Below are 15,872 nucleotides of genomic sequence, written 5' to 3'. Positions count from 1 at the left end.
GTTATTGGACTAAACTTATAAAAATATACAAATAACTCACCTATTAATACTTAAGCTTTTTTTAGAAGTCTAGCAATAGGAAGAAGTCGGTCCATTATATGGATGGTTGATTATTATATATGAAATAATAAAAATAATAATAATAATACACTCTGAATGAAAATGTCACCATCGTTAATTCGTTATATAGATTGATCCTTCGTATTTCCCAAGTAAAACTTTGTGATGACATTCATAATTCAAAGTTCAAGCCTTGTTAATAAATCTTTTGGCCTTCCTATAACAAAGGCCACAACATATGTAGCATAAACAAATAAGAAACCATTTAACTACAAACCAAAATATGTGACGCAGTTTCCGAAGTGATCCTCTGCAAAACTTCAGAATTATTGCACTGATAGACGGCAGATTCTTATGAAAGATACCACGGCGCCCAAAGGTGGACCTAACTATATCATAAAAGAGAGGAAACTGTAATGCACCAAATAAGACAACCGGAACAGTTGCTGAGCAAATGACGGGAGCGTAAATCCAAGGAACTTCTTGTTGAAGAACAATGACAAGGGTTGCTCCAAAAGTTTCCATCATGAATGCTATAGAGACAAAGAGGAAGAAAAGACCAAGTATCAGTTTACGGGGTAAAGACATTAAGAAATCATGCTCTGCATATCGTGCCGTTAATAGTGTGAAAAACATCAAGATTGATGTGCAAGAGGCGAAGAGTGAAACAGCATCTGACACTATAAAGACGAGAAAGGGCTTTGAACTCAAAAACACTGGGTAGCCTGTAGTTTGATCATTTCCACCAGGCACGGTAAATGCTGCTGCAAACATAACCGTTGCAATCAGAGTCGAGACAACCATACATGCCTGTGACGCCTCTTTTATCCACTTTTCGCCTTCTTTGACTAAGGTTGCATGTTGTAGTGTAAACAGAGCTTTAGGTTTTGTACCATCATTGTTCTTCATCTCTCTGTATTTCAAATTTACCACTTTCTCCACCTCCTACTCGTTTTTGAAGGTGATCACAAAGAGTACAATAGTGTAAGTGTAAGAAATAAATTAATTATGTGTTACTGCATATATAAGAATTGGTTAACTAGTATTCAGTATACCTCAAACCATTGTATCTCCCTTTGCATTTGGAGAGCTGCTCCAGAAACATTACTCAACGATGATGGTTGCCAGAATGCAGCACAATCCAGGATGTTGTTCTTATCATTATCGAAAAGATCTCTACCTTGCTTTTGTATTCCCATTTGAGATATTAACATAAAGATTTTAACTTGGCGAGAAATAACAGCATGTTGGTATAGACCTTTCCCGTCTCCATCTTTATAATGTATTAAATCAGGATTGGAATTTGTAAGCACCGTGAAAAACTCTACAATCCCATGAACAGTTGTGGAGTAAATGGCTTCATATGCCCCTACGCGTGTGAGGTTATTTTGATCCAAGCCGGAAAGCTGAGGACAAATAAGCTTCACTATTTCAACGGCTTGACCATGTTTCACTTTCTCATCGCTCAGTTGATTCATGTACGGAACTGTTACATAGGTGAGTAATACTCAATGTAATGTTGAATGTATCAAAGCAAAAGTTCTCAAGTGATAAGAGTTTTATAAAGTTAGCATTGATTTCAAGAAAAATAATAGCTTCATCGAGTGATTTCTTAAGTACTCAAGTAACAACATAAATTAAGATTTAGTAATAAAAATGATAAAGAGTTTTAATAATTAAATAGGCCAAATTAAATTGAAAAAACGAAAGTAACACTGATAATACTTATCAGAAAAGGATGATGGAAATGCTGGTATTCAACTCAAAACTAATTGACGATGTGTGTAGTGGCCCTTAGAAAGTATTAAGGCAGGATCTTAGATAACTCACAATATGGGACCAATTTGAAGGATCACATACCTATTACTGTGAGAACTTTTCTAAATAGTCTGTTGCTACTGACTCCAGCTGCAATAAAACAAAAAGGACGAATGATCATCAGTTACTGCATCATATACCTATTCTTTGCGCATCGAACACAAATTACCATTGTGTATATAAATTAAAACCATGTGCCAGAAACAAATAGCATTGCCACCACTTAAATTATTTATAACTGAGAGGAAGGGATCACTAACCACTCTCATATATGCGTTTTTTGAAATATCCATATTGGTTTCCGCTTAAAAAGGCTGAAGGCCTTCCAGCCAATACATGGAAAACAGTCATTCCACTGTCGTCTTCAATAGTAGCTAATCTTGGGAGTCGCCTTAGTAGATCCAAAGCAACATCTGTGGAGTGTAGATGCGTACATAAGTCAAATCAATTGTAAAATATCCCTAGAATTAAACATAAGACATGATTTTGGCCTATTCTTTTTATGGAATTAGGTATTATCAAACACAGGTATAGTCAATTAAACTTCACTGTGTATCTTACCATATAAATCAACTCTAAGTGCAGCTGTAATCAGATTAGCACCATCTTTATCGGCAAGTGGATTGTTAGAAACTATCTTTTCCATTGGTGTCTCTGAGTAAAGATATCGCATCATTTCTTGGTCACCATTAATTGCCGAGGTAAAAAATGGGATATGGCCACTCCCACTTTCCAGCAATAACAATTTACTGTTCTTGTCAACCATGAGTTTAACCAATTCCATGTCGAGTGAGATGGCAAGTTGTCCTTTATCTGTCTTTATTTCTAGTTGTTCCTGAGATAACTCGCCTATTAGATCTTTTGCGAAAACTAATCTTCCTTGCACAATGGAAGAGTGGAGAAGTGTTAATCCATCACCTGTTATTCTATCAGAGATTGCTTCTGGAAAGGCCCTCAAAAATTCGTAAGCAAAACCGTGGATCAGTTTATCTTTTTCCAACAGTTTGTATATTGGAAGGTACCTTGTGTATGGATCTGCGGAAAAAATTTGTTAATGACTTCGCAGAAGAGATAAAAATATGTTTAATTGAACATAAAATATGCTTATAGATATTCTTCCGTTGGTTACTATTTTACTTGTTTTATGTAGGATTTTTCATGAAAATGCTAACCTTTTTGTTCTGCAGAATCAGCTGCTCGTGCTAACTTGTACCATGCTTCTTGAGCAAAATTTGTGCCCCGAGTGTGAGCTAGCATGTCTGGTCCACAACTTAATTGTATCAGTTCTAAATCAGCTATGTTTTTAATTTTCCACATACAAAAATTACCATAGGTTGGTTGCTCGCTGCCGTCCACAATATCCCATAGATATCTACTAATCAGCAACTGTTTTAGGTAGACTATGAAGTTTCCATAATTGCTTTTCGTTAGAAGTTCATCATTAGCCTTTTTAACTTCGTCTATGTTTACTTGTGCTGCTTCTGCGGCTGATACCATCTTATTATATCTCTCTGTTTAGTTTGGCAACGCAAACAAATAACTACGTCAGTAAATCCCTAGGCAAGTATGCTTGACTACACGGTACATTGTCTACGTGGTTTTAAATAGGCATGTCTTAGTTGTCAACAAACTTGAGAAATAGCAAAGGAGACAAAGATATACTTAGGCGATGCTCAGGTAAGTGACAAGGTTAAAAAGAGATTAATGGTTTGAGGATCCTGGTACTCTAGTAGTCAGGTTAATGACGGATAAAACCTCCAAAAACTCTTAGATTGTATAACAGATGAAGGATGCTAGGCTCTGGGGAAAAATGGAAGAAGTTATAACATTGGATACTAATAAATCAGATAAAGAGGCTCGTAAGTCTCACCTGGGTCCCAAAATTTCACCAAGCATATCCGAGTTTTATACGTTAAACAGGCTCTTGTAAAAGAAAAAACGAAAAACGAAAATTGTTTTGGAAACAGATCCAACCTTTTTCTTCCGGAGATGAAGCTTCTGCGTGTTTTAATTGGTCCCAAGCTTCTTCAGGAACTTCCGTGTATAAAATGTGTGGTAGCATTTCCCGTCCACAAGAACTTTTTATGATGTCATAGGCGGTAGCAAAGTCGTGCTAAAAATCTCTCCTACGATTGCTATATACATCAGCATCCATCCACAAAGTGTCCGACAGGTTCTTCCCATCCAAGATATACCGTGTGTGTACTTTCCAACTTTCATAATTTGTTGGTGTTAAAATGATTTTCTCATTTGGATATGCTTCTGGATTACATGCTTCAGAAAAGAAAAATATCGTGATTTATTATAAATCCATAAACGTATATTACTAAAGAAAAAAGCTCCAAAAATTTTAAGAAAGAAATTCAAAATGTTAGTTCCGTATAATCCAGAATTTTCATATGTACTCGATTACTCGAGGGTGTGACTGCGACGTTGTCTAAATTGGAATCACTGTTTTAAAAACTGGACGGACAGGTTACAGTACAAGAAACTTAATATATTGTATCATCCAATAGCAATGGCATAAACCCATACTAATGTTGTGATAACCTATGCAACAAGAAGTTTCTTGCTGCACCCAATTTTTATTGTTGCAAAGTACTGTGACTCCAAATTTGCTTTTGCGACACCTATATTGAAGGTGTGGCAATATATGGTGTAGCAATAGCTAGATTTTCTTGTAGTGTTAGCCAATATACCTAGTATCAGGATAGATTGTCAATCTCCAATACAAACCCAATGGAAAAATGGCTTTCGAGGTATGGTCTTATTTCTTAGGCAGTTTTGGTATTTCCGGGGTGTTTAATAATGATGTGAGAAGAACTATGTGGGAATAGGGTGCTAAGAAGAAGACGTCAAGCAAGATAAAGAGGATTTGGAGTTTACTGCAGTTCGCCACATGGTGGAGTTTATGGAAAGAAAGGAATGCAGAGCTTTATTAAAAAAAATCAAGAAGCATTAAGCAAATCAGTATATCTGTTAAGTGCTTGCTATTCAATTGGGTGTTAAACTCTGATGTTTTTGAGGGCTTTTCGTTGTCTACTTTGATTTGTAATCGGGGTGCTGTGGTTCGTACATCCATGTAACTTTTTGTTCTTGTCACTCTTTGGTCACAGTGAACCTTTTCAATTTACCTTTGTCCTATTCCGGACCAAAAAAAAAATCTTTTATGTTTAAGTGAGTGCGAAAATCGAACTGACCTTTTGTGCGCAGCATAAGCATCTCTTAACTGTTTCCAAGCAAGTTTGCCTGAGGACGAATCAAATATAGTAAATGAAGGGATCACCAAATAGTTCAATTGTGGTCCTAATGCCATTTTTATGGCCCTGTGAGCCTTCTTATCTTTCCTTGGCGAAGACTCAATTCCATGTACAACGTTCCACAGATTTTGACTTCTCAAATAGTTCTCCATGTAAATTATCCAGCTATCGTAATTGCTTATGTCAACAAGTATAATTTCATCTAAATCTTTCCAGCTTTCGTGGTCGTTTATATCACCAGTTAAAGCTTTGTTTAAATCGATCGTTCTGGCTGCCGTCGCATTATATATCCCTGATAAATGTGCAAAAATGATAAAGACGGCATACAAATTAAAATTTAGTTGCAGGGGGAGTTTACACGAGATAACAATGTATATGCGTGAAGCCTGTTGATTTAGTGATATAATCTACTTACCAGAGCCAACTAGAAAATATAACGGCTATGATTTGTAGACAATATTTTTTAATTTATTGTATCAAGAATGATTTTTGTTACCGGGGCGCAAAAACAAGTTCGAGGGGAGCAAAAATCATAACCCACTAAGTCCCAATTTCATTGTATTTTTTTACTTGAGACTAAATTAATCTACTAAATACAGCACTATCGACTTGTAAAACTCACACTTGTTCTCCGAATATCGACTTGTAAAACTCACACTTGTTCTCTGAAAACACTATAAGAAAATCTACCTAATGCCCCAATATATGTTACCACGCTTTCAATATAGGTGTTGCAAAATAAAAGTTCCAGCCGCACTGCAATAATAATATGAAAAGAGTGTGGCAAAAAATATAATCTCTTTCAGCAATAAAAATTAGGTGCTATAATAGACTTTTTGCTATATAAGTTATAGCGACACTAGTGAGGTTTATGCCATAACTGTTGGGTGCTGCAATAGGTTAAGTTTCTTGTAGTGAAGCATCCCGACAATTTCACCACACCAATCTCAGAGATTTTCTAGAACTGGAATAGATATACAAATGGGAAAAAAGGGGATGTTTGGGTCTATGAATTCTTAGTCAAAATAAGTGGTGGAAGCGAAATAGGAAAAGCAAAACTTTTAATGGAGGAAGGAGTGTTGATTACGAAACTTTTTAGGGCTTAGTTTTTGATAGGGACGGATCTAACAACGGTTAAAGCTTCCATGAAAGACTAAGCAAATCCCAAGGTTACTTTTGAGGATATTGAACACGCTAACACTAGGTGCAGACAAGTCATACTTGTGGATAGTTCTTTTTAATGTATTTTATGAATCTTAAATCCGTATTTAGCTATGATAAATTAACATATCCAAAGATTACCCAATGATGACATAACCTACTGTTGGGAGTTGAATAGTGCTAACGGATTTTCAGCTGCCGATATCAGTATAATGCAGTGGTAAAATTATTGGATAATGATAAAAATGACCTAATCTCACAACTAGTTTACATCATATTCTTTACAGGTCAAGAAAACAAAAAAACTTTTGTAGTGACCGTGTAAAATGAATGTGCGCAAATAGAGTTAGAAAAACACATTGAATAATCCTAATTACCGAGTTGATTACCATTTTTGCTTTCCTCATATACGTTTTCGTTATCCCTCTAACAGAAATCTTAAAAAATGAATTTCACCTTTGTTTAAAATGGTAGCTGTTGATAACATGTCCCAAGCAAGTTTCGCTGAGCGGGCATGTTTTACCCAGTAATACAACGGGGTGGAGCATTGTTTGTGCAACATTTGACGAGCTTTTTTCTCTTTACTGCTGTTTACACCAGCAAAAGAACATTTACATGGTGGAGGTTCTTCGCTTCCATCAATAACGCTCCACAGATCTTCACTTCTTAGATTGAATTCCATGGATACTTTCCAGCTATCGTAATTACGTGTATCAGTTTGAAGCTCATCTCTCCTTTCTGATTCTGCATTTTTAATTTACCAAGACAAATAACAAATTTAAAAAACAAAAGAGTTCGTAGATATTTTCTAAATCAAAATTTACCAATATCGATATAATTAATTACCTGGAAGGTTGTTATAAGAAACAGTTACAGATAACTTTTCCCAAGCTTCTTTGGCGGAGTTGTGTTTCACCAAGTCATATTCTTTTCGGAAGTCCTCTCCAAGTTTCATTTCTATCGCTTCACGCGACTTGTTATCTTTAATTTTCCAATCAGTAAGATATTTATTAGAACGAAAATAAGCACCTTCACCAGGTTTAGGCTCACTTCCGTCCACAACCCCCAACAGACCTTGGCTTTTCATGTAATTCTCCATCTCCCCTTTCCATGTACCATAACTAGATAGGTTATCAAGTTCGTCAATTTCATTTAAATCGTTTGGGTAATCAATTTGTATTTCAATTAAATCCGTCCTTGACGATTTCGTTGCATCATCATCGCAGATATCAACAACTATAATTTCATTGGGGTTTGTCGTCGTTGTTGTTGATACTGCATACTCATTGCTTATATCATTATCATCAATTAGAATTTCATGCGAATCCGCTTTTGCTGCCACCATCTTATATATTCTTATCCAATATCCCTGCTCGACACGTGATGATACAGTAATGAAAAACAAGAATCGAAACCAAAAGTATTTCCTGTATAATGAAACTAACTCACCAAATCGAGAAGGTACCAAGTAATTAGCGGAAGTTGATGAGTACAAGAGTGCTGATGATAAACCTGTTTGGTTCCGGAGATAGTTAATACTTGTGAGTGTATATATGAATACCTGAAGCTGATGCCAATCAAGAAGAAGTTTACTTGCAGCAGATTCGTTTCATGTTAAGATTACATTCGAAGATTGGTTTGAAACTAATTCAACTTGGTAGGATGAACCACATTGGGAGTTGGAATATAAGATGACTACGAAACCGAGCAAGTTATTGGTTGCACGTCATGCATTACTGCCGGCTCATAATTAATTATGTTCTGTCGGACCTTAATTAATCTGTAAATTGGTTAACAGATTCAACCTTGCCAGAAGGATCTGAATTAATGTAATTAGCTGGTGGAACGTTATGCATCACTGTCCGAGAGTAACATGATATCATATGGTAGCCTGGTAGGTTACAACTTGTCTATCTAGTAATATAGTATACTTCTTCATGTCAGCGGAGACTTTCTTAATTGATATTCCTACTATTAAGTTCTAACTAGTCTTTCCGAAAAAACGAAACCAAAAAAACTCAACTAATTTTGTAGAATTGTCTTCAAAGAAGTTCACTAGCTTGGCTCTTGGCCATTTCTTTTATTCTCGCAACAAAACTAAAAGTAAGCCGCATAATTTGATTCACCTTACAATTAGCAACTTGTCACTTCAACATTCCGGAATCCTAAATCTCCAGCCTGTATACAAAATAATTGTTCATTAAAAAATAAACATAAAACCGTCCATTAAGAGTTGACCTCGATGTTCGTAAAAATGAAATTCACGACCCTCATGCATGACTTGGACAGGACAACTGGAATACATTGAGGTCTAATCAGCAAAAATAAATATATAAAGTAGGAATTACTTATAGATCTTATTATAGTGTTCTCAGTTAGTGGCAGGTCCACCCACTAAAACCCAGTAACTGGAGATCCATAATAAAAAGAAAACAGAAAAATGGACCCAATTTTTTAAGCCCTGGTCCTGCACACCTGTGGATAGGGGTGTGCATACAATCCGGAACCGCGGACTTCATCCGCAACCGTCCGCAAAATTACGTGTGAAAACCAATCCGCAGGAGTCTATGGGCCGGTCACGAGTGAATTCTCAAATCCGCAAGGTTTAGCGGTCTGGTTGCGGTTTGTTTTCTAAATCCGCGGATTTATCCGCACCATAATCTATGAGCCAAATAGGTATGGTTAGTTAACTTCGCGTGGCGAACACGAAATGTTCTAAGGATAAACTGAGGAAGAATCTGGTTTCCATTGTGTTTAAGAAGTCTACCAGCTTATTTATTTGTTGTTGTCGGAAAGATAAAAGTACATCATTTTTAGGGCCTATGTGATGTTGTTGCATCTTCATTAATTCTCCAAATAACAATAACATCAGAATTTTCCTATATCCTTCTGTTATTCTGTTCATTCCACCTTTTGTTCTTGGTGTTCTTCCTAGAGTTATATTTTTTTCCTGGTTGAACTCTGTTGATTAAATTTTATGTAGTGGTTAGTGGTTTTATCAAATAGGTTGCCAAACGAGCAACTCTTGTAAACTTAGCACTTCAATACATTTTGATGCCTCTATACAATCCATGCATAAATCAAACCTTTTGGAGTCCAGATTCTAATATTGTACAAGCTAAAGCTGTGATTTGCAGGAACTGAAATGATCAAAAAATGTCAGTAACATTCAGCGTTTATGGCTAGTCAGCCCAGGTGTTGCTTGTGGTTATAACTAACATTTTTTTTTGACTAAATCTGCGGTTAATCCGCAACCGACCCGTACAATCTGTTGATCCGCAGAGGTCAAATCCGCGGGTGATTGAGCCGGTCACGGTTCAATTTTCCAAATCCGCAACTTTGACGGTTTGGTTGCGGGTGACCCCTAATCCGCAACCGTCCGTCCGTTGTACACACCTACCCGTGGAACATATGAGGACGTATTTTTAAGTACCGAAAACACCCTCAAGTATATAAAAGCAGTAATCAAATCCAGTTCTTCTTTATTTTCTCGATCTCTTCTTCTTCTTCTTCATTTTCTCATCTGTGGTTCGGTGAAGAGCTCCGGCTATGAAGATCTTCTGAGGTGTTGATCAATTCGTGAATTTAAACTAAGATTAATCGGTAGGTTCACTTCCTTACTGTTGGTATAGTTTAGGTTTTCATTTTTCCTTCCTTCTTCAAAATCTTATTTTAATTTAGGTTTTCTTTTTTCTCGGATTAGAGAAATTTTAATGTTTATAGCAAAATCTAATGTTCAGGTAATAGATCTGATGTTGATAGTAAACTGGAAGAGTCTACTTTCGTCGATTTGGTATGATCTCTGAGTTTATTTGTGTTGCACCGCGTTTTTTAATTGATTCTTGGGTTCGATCCATGAGTACGTATATGTAATACTGAAATATCTGCTTTGATTCGGTTATATTCAGAGTTTTGTCATTGTTTTTGGGTTCGATCCATGAGTACGTATGTGTAATACTGAAATATCTGCTTTGATTCGGTTATATTTAGAGTTTTGTCATTGTTTTGGATTCGATCCATGAGTGTATTTGTGTTGCACCGCGTTTTTTAATTGATTTTTGGGTTCGATCCATGAGTATGTATATGTAATACTGAAATATCTGCTTTGATTCAGTTATATTCAGAGTTTTGTCATTGTTTTTGGGTTCGATCCATGAGTACGTATGTGTAATACTGAAATATCTGCTTTGATTCGGTTATATTCATAGTTTTGTCATTGTTTTTGGATACGATCCATGAGTACGTATGTGTAATACTGAAATATGTGCTTTGATTCGGTTATATTTTCAGAGTTTTTCCATTTTTTTTTTTGGTTCGATTGATGAGTACGTATGTGTAATACTAAAATATGTGCTTTAATTCAGTTATATTCATGGATTCATCACTTATTATTTACATGTGGTTTGATTTTTAAGTTCATGAATACGCAGTACGCAAATGACGTACTGATAGAAACTTCTTCTGATTTTGTTTTATTTATAGTTTTGCCATTATTTTTGGGTTCGATCCATGAGCACGTATGTGTAATACTGAAATATGTGCTTTGATTGTGTTATATTCATGAATTCATCAATTCTTCTTTACATGCAGTTGATTTTTATCTCATGAATACGCAGTACGTATATGGTGTACTGATAGAAATTTCTTCTGATTCTGTTTTATTCAGTTTTGCCACTTTTTTATTTCTTTGATCCATGAGTACGTATGTGAAATACTGAAATATGTGCTAATTTTGTATAGCTTTTTCTGTGTTTACAGTGCATATAAAGGTTTTCCTTTATTTTTCCTATGATTTAATATTATACTCCCTCCGTCCCTAATTAGTTGAGCTATTTCGTTTTAAATTTTGTCCCACAAATAGATGAGCCATTTCACTAATCAAGGGGATATTTCTAAAACTACCCTTTTAATTGATTATTGTTACCATAAGAAACATGTATAATTTGATAGTCATGTTTATATTCGTTACGTAGGTGTTTTAAAATGCTTTTCAACGGTATAAAGTTTGCGAAAAACCGTGGTATAGTTTAAGAGATAAATCATTTAAAAGTTTTACAATTATTATCCATAAGGGCATACTTGTAAAAAATACTTAAACATACTCCCTTCTTTCCTTACCTTAATAATTGTGCAAACTACAAATGGCTCAACTAATTAGGGACAGAGGGAGTATTAAAGAAATATTAGAGATTAATTGGGATGATCCTACAATATATATATTGCAAAATATTTTCTAATTTATTTATCATTTATTCTAATAAACATGTAATTTTTCTGTAAGCAGTGCAGCAGATACATACTCGAATTTGTAAGCAACAAATATATACTCGAATTTGTAAGCAGTTTAGCAGATACATGTTCTATTTGTAAGCAGCGCGGCATATATTTTTACTCATATTTATTAGTAGTGTATTAGATATGTACTCGAATTAATAAGCAGTGTAACAGATATGTACTCGAATTTATAATCAGTGTAATGGATATGTACTCGATATAATGAACGCGTAAACACACACGCTTGGTAACAATGGGTATTATGGTCATTTCCATGTTTTAATTAATTTTGGACCTCAAGATAAAAAAAAATTCCGGTTGGTCCCTATTATAAATGACCTTATGGGCTTAGGACCAAACAAGAAATTTTCCATAAATAAAATACAATTTTTCTATTTATATGCCACCAATTGTAGATAATTCAGATTGTGTTGAGAAAATGGGTTGATTGCCCAATTGAGACGGAAAAATAACAAGTATCCTTGTTTAAAATAATTTAGAAATAAATTATACTACCATCCGTTCAATGTGAAAAAAAAAATCTAGCACAATCACTATCACGTCAGCATTTTCAACCGCAATAACATATCACATTATTGCTACCATCACTTTCACTTTCAACAATAATAAAAATACAACAAACACCATATTGTTGCCGCCATCACCTCTAATAGTAATAGAAAAACAACAAACACCGTTCACCTTCAATATAAACATATCTAAATATACGGAATAAAAACAGATATATTTTGAAGAAAACATGTTTAATTATTAAGATAAACAAGATGAGATCAGACAGGGTCGGAGCAAGGACTCATATGGTATGGAATAGAATAAGAAAAATTTCCGGCATTCACAAAAAGAGGTTTTTATCATTATGTAAATTTACATGGTACATAAGCTTACCACTTTTGCGATAATACCATAGATCTCATTCTAAGTACATCAATATTTGCACCCACGACACATTGGAATTCCATTTCTCAATGAGATTGAAAACCAGATATATCCTGACAAAAATTTGTATTTGTCAGATTATGCATGCGATGAAACTGATTTTATCTAGGTTCAATTCTCTAACTAGGATTATATATAATTACTGTACTTGGTAAGTTATATATGTATATAGAGGTGTAAAACGTGCCGTCCCAACACATCCCATCCCATGAAGTTACGTGCTTAGCGTGCTGCGTGTTGTGCTAGGCTGTGCCAAAGATTCACACGTGATGTGCTAAATGGCGTGTCGTGCTGTGTTGTGCCAGAAAAATAAACGTGTTGTGTTTGTGCTAGCACACTTATTTTATGTTCTCCAAAATAAATATTTTTGAGATATATTAGTTAGTACATGTATTATTACATAAACAAATTAGCATAACGAAAATAAAATATCAGAAATTAGCTACAAATATGATGTATTTTGTAGTATTTTACGCATGACGTGTCATTCTTTCTTCGCGTGATGTGTTGTGCTGTTCTGCATGCTTGGTTGTGTCGCTGCTTAAACAAACGTGATGTGCTCGTGCTGTGCTGGTCACATGCTGGATCGTGTTGTGCTATAAACGTGCTGGCCCGTCCCAATTTACACCTCTATATGTATACACGATCCATTCAAGGGATTACATTTGTTCGTCCTCTATTCCATTATTACTCTTCCTAAAGATGATAAGGAAATTCCATTCCATTCCATTGTTACTCTATATGTATCCGGGCGTAATTGACGAGCCAAAAAGATGATAAGGGAATTTTAGTCTGTTATAATAGTTATTATACTAAAAAAAATAAAGTATTAGGCCAGAGAAAAGAACATTAAGATTCCTGGGAATTTAAAAAGTATATGATAATTCAATAATTTATTATACTTCTGGTATCGATTCCCTGCTTGTATTCACTATTTTTCTTTCATTTACCTTGCATACTATTGTTCTTTGAAAAGAAGAGGGTATCCAAATACATTACGATCTTTTACATATCAACCTATAAGTCCGATACCAATTGTGATCATCTCTAGACAAAGTCGAGACAATACAAAAACTTGATATTTAACTTGATAATAGTTGCGGTCCAAAACCGATTTACTATAGGATCAATATCAAGTGATTATGATTAACGCACAAAGTATTATTTACGTAATTATAATAAAACAATTATAATGGAATAAAGTAATTAACTCAAGACACAAGATTTTTTGAAACAGGAAACTGCAAATGCAGAAAAACTCAGTGACCTAATCCAGTTTTGAATACTCTCAGAACTAAGCCACCATAAAAAGAACATAAGTCAACTTTATATAGTTGAGACCAAACAGACTTCCCCTACCTACTTAATTTCCGCAGTATCCCTGCATCTTCGACATTGAGACTCATGCACATGAATCACCAGTCCTTTTGGTCGCATTCCAAAAAGTAAAGGAACAAAAGTTGTTTGAACCACTCTAATCAATATTAGGTAAAAATGTCTTGAGTTGTTGACAAAGACACTTCTGTTTAATCTAATAAACTCCTTTGTCGGGTAAGATCAATCCGAAACAGTAATTTAGACTCAGATGTGTGCACAAATTCATAAAGATACAAAATCTAATAAGAAAATATTCTTCGTATTCAAATCTTCAATTCCCTTCTTAAAACCTGCACAACTCAAACTTGAATCATCTTGTGATCAATCACACACGGAACAGAGTCTGTTAACATTAGATTGTCACAATATGTCTTTAGATCTAACAATAGTTCAAAAGATCCCGTTGATACTTTGATCTAGTTTGGAGGACCCTTATGTCAGAAGAGAAGGCTCTCAAAAATAATCAAACTAAATGCAATCACTGTCAGTCAATCAAATCAATTATCTAGTTTCTTAACATTTTTGGAGTTAGGTTTGATGGTGACTTATCTGTTTTTCTCTATCGTTTTAGGTAGTTATAGCGGAATGTTACCTACTACTTATTTAAGTTTACCGCTTGGGGATAGATGTGGTGGCATTTCTAAATGGGACAAAGTCATTGATAAGTTCATTGCTAGAGTTTCAGGTTGGAAGAAACATCTTTTCTCAAGAGATGGTAAGATTTCATTAATCAACAGTGTTATTTCTAGCCTTCCTGTCTATTATATGTCTTTATATGAAATTCCAATGCCCGTCATAAAAAAACTTGAAAGTAGTATGAGGGGTTTTTTGGGGGAATGATAATAAAGGAAGAAAAAGGTTTATTGTGTGAAATTGAGAAAGCGTTATGCAGAAGAAAGAAGTACGGTGGCTTGGGCGTCAAAAATTTGAAACTTGTAAATCAAGCCTTATTAACTAAGTGGTCTTGGAGTGGAAGATGAACCTCTTTGGAAGTCTATAGTTATTGAAAAAAATAAACCTGGAGAAGTTGCTTGGATTCGCAAAAATACAAAATGTACATATGGGAGGTCAGTTGGAAAGCTATCATGAAGTTCAACTCAACTTTTAAGAAATTTGTGAAATTAAAAATTAGTAATTGCTTCAGGGTTAGATTTTGGGATGCAATTAGATTTATGATTCTCCAATTAAAACATGATATCCTAATCCGTATGCTTATAAAAAATTTAAGCATCTGACTGTTGCAAAAATGGGTGAGAGAATAGGAAATTCTATAACTAGGAATCTGCAGGTACCTATGTTAGAATACGGGCATCCAACTCAAAACCAATTGGCAATGAGTGGAGAGTCCCAAAAGATTATAAAACGCGGGATCTTAGACTGCCCAATCAATGTGGGACTAATAATCTCAACATGCTTCCTCACGTGTAGCCTCGTTGGGTCTAACACGTGGACAATAAATCGGGTGTCGCAGAGTAAAGGTACGGTCAAATGACTCGACACAAATAACCTGCTCTGATACCATGTTAGAATACGGGCATCCAACTCAAAACCAATTGGCAATGAGTGGAGAGGCCCAAAGGATTATAAATCGCAGGATCTTAGATTTCCCAAACAATGTAGGACTAATAATCTCAACAACCTGGAAGATTAAATCCATCTACAAGAGATGATTTAGGTATTCTTAACCTTGACTTATATTCTTTAACTTTTCCTATTAATATTGCTGACGAGCTGCGTGGTCATCAACAAGCTCTAAGTACTTTTCTGTAAGTTCTTTTTTTGACATACTTTCTCTGGAATAACAACCCTACTTATAATGGTGCAATATTCAGCTTCATATGGGAATTGAAATTTCCCCCAAAAATCAGTTTTTTATATGGATTTTAGCTCATGATAGGCTTCCTACGTACAAGAGATATGTTACTAAGAAGAATAATTGTGGTGCCAAAAGCTTGTTTATTCGGC

At 35.0% G+C, this 15,872-nt stretch overlaps 2 protein-coding genes across 2 annotated transcripts; both read right to left on the bottom strand.

Annotated features, from left to right (window-relative positions):
* Positions 1 to 211: 211 nt before the first annotated feature.
* On the bottom strand, positions 212 to 3,971 carry LOC113341709. The gene is made up of 8 exons (XM_026586471.1): positions 3,853 to 3,971; positions 3,207 to 3,389; positions 3,051 to 3,137; positions 2,440 to 2,913; positions 2,139 to 2,291; positions 1,921 to 1,968; positions 1,116 to 1,546; positions 212 to 1,005 (listed from the first exon to the last, which is right to left on the bottom strand). Exons 1-8 carry the CDS (start codon positions 3,938 to 3,940, stop codon positions 247 to 249), a joined length of 2,223 nt encoding a protein of 740 aa, XP_026442256.1. The 5' UTR covers positions 3,941 to 3,971; the 3' UTR covers positions 212 to 246.
* Positions 3,972 to 4,027: 56 nt separating this feature from the next.
* Positions 4,028 to 7,971, bottom strand: LOC113341710. Its single transcript, XM_026586472.1, has 5 exons — positions 7,749 to 7,971; positions 7,146 to 7,668; positions 6,756 to 7,043; positions 5,079 to 5,430; positions 4,028 to 4,152 (listed from the first exon to the last, which is right to left on the bottom strand). The coding sequence occupies exons 2-5, from the start codon at positions 7,642 to 7,644 to the stop codon at positions 4,146 to 4,148; spliced, it is 1,146 nt and encodes a 381-aa protein (XP_026442257.1). The 5' UTR covers positions 7,645 to 7,668; positions 7,749 to 7,971; the 3' UTR covers positions 4,028 to 4,145.
* Positions 7,972 to 15,872: the final 7,901 nt, after the last annotated feature.

The sequence above is a fragment of the Papaver somniferum genome, unplaced genomic scaffold (assembly GCF_003573695.1).
Source record: "Papaver somniferum cultivar HN1 unplaced genomic scaffold, ASM357369v1 unplaced-scaffold_31, whole genome shotgun sequence".
Classification (NCBI taxonomy): Eukaryota; Viridiplantae; Streptophyta; class Magnoliopsida; order Ranunculales; family Papaveraceae; genus Papaver; species Papaver somniferum.
This window is presented reverse-complemented; position numbering and strand designations above follow the sequence as displayed.

Coding starts and splice junctions, on each gene's coding strand:
- LOC113341710 (XM_026586472.1), bottom strand. CDS start 7,644: ATGGTGGCAGCAAAAGCGGATTCGCATGAAATTCTAATTGATGATAAT. Junction 7,044..7,145: donor TTCTTATAACAACCTTCCAG/GTAATTAATTAT, acceptor TTAAAAATGCAG/AATCAGAAAGGAGAGATGAG. Junction 5,431..6,755: donor AGCTACCATTTTAAACAAAG/GTGAAATTCATT, acceptor CACATTTATCAG/GGATATATAATGCGACGGCA.
- LOC113341709 (XM_026586471.1), bottom strand. CDS start 3,940: ATGCTACCACACATTTTATACACGGAAGTTCCTGAAGAAGCTTGGGAC. Junction 1,547..1,920: donor AAAAGTTCTCACAGTAATAG/GTATGTGATCCT, acceptor CCTATGTAACAG/TTCCGTACATGAATCAACTG. Junction 1,006..1,115: donor GGGAGATACAATGGTTTGAG/GTATACTGAATA, acceptor AAAAACGAGTAG/GAGGTGGAGAAAGTGGTAAA.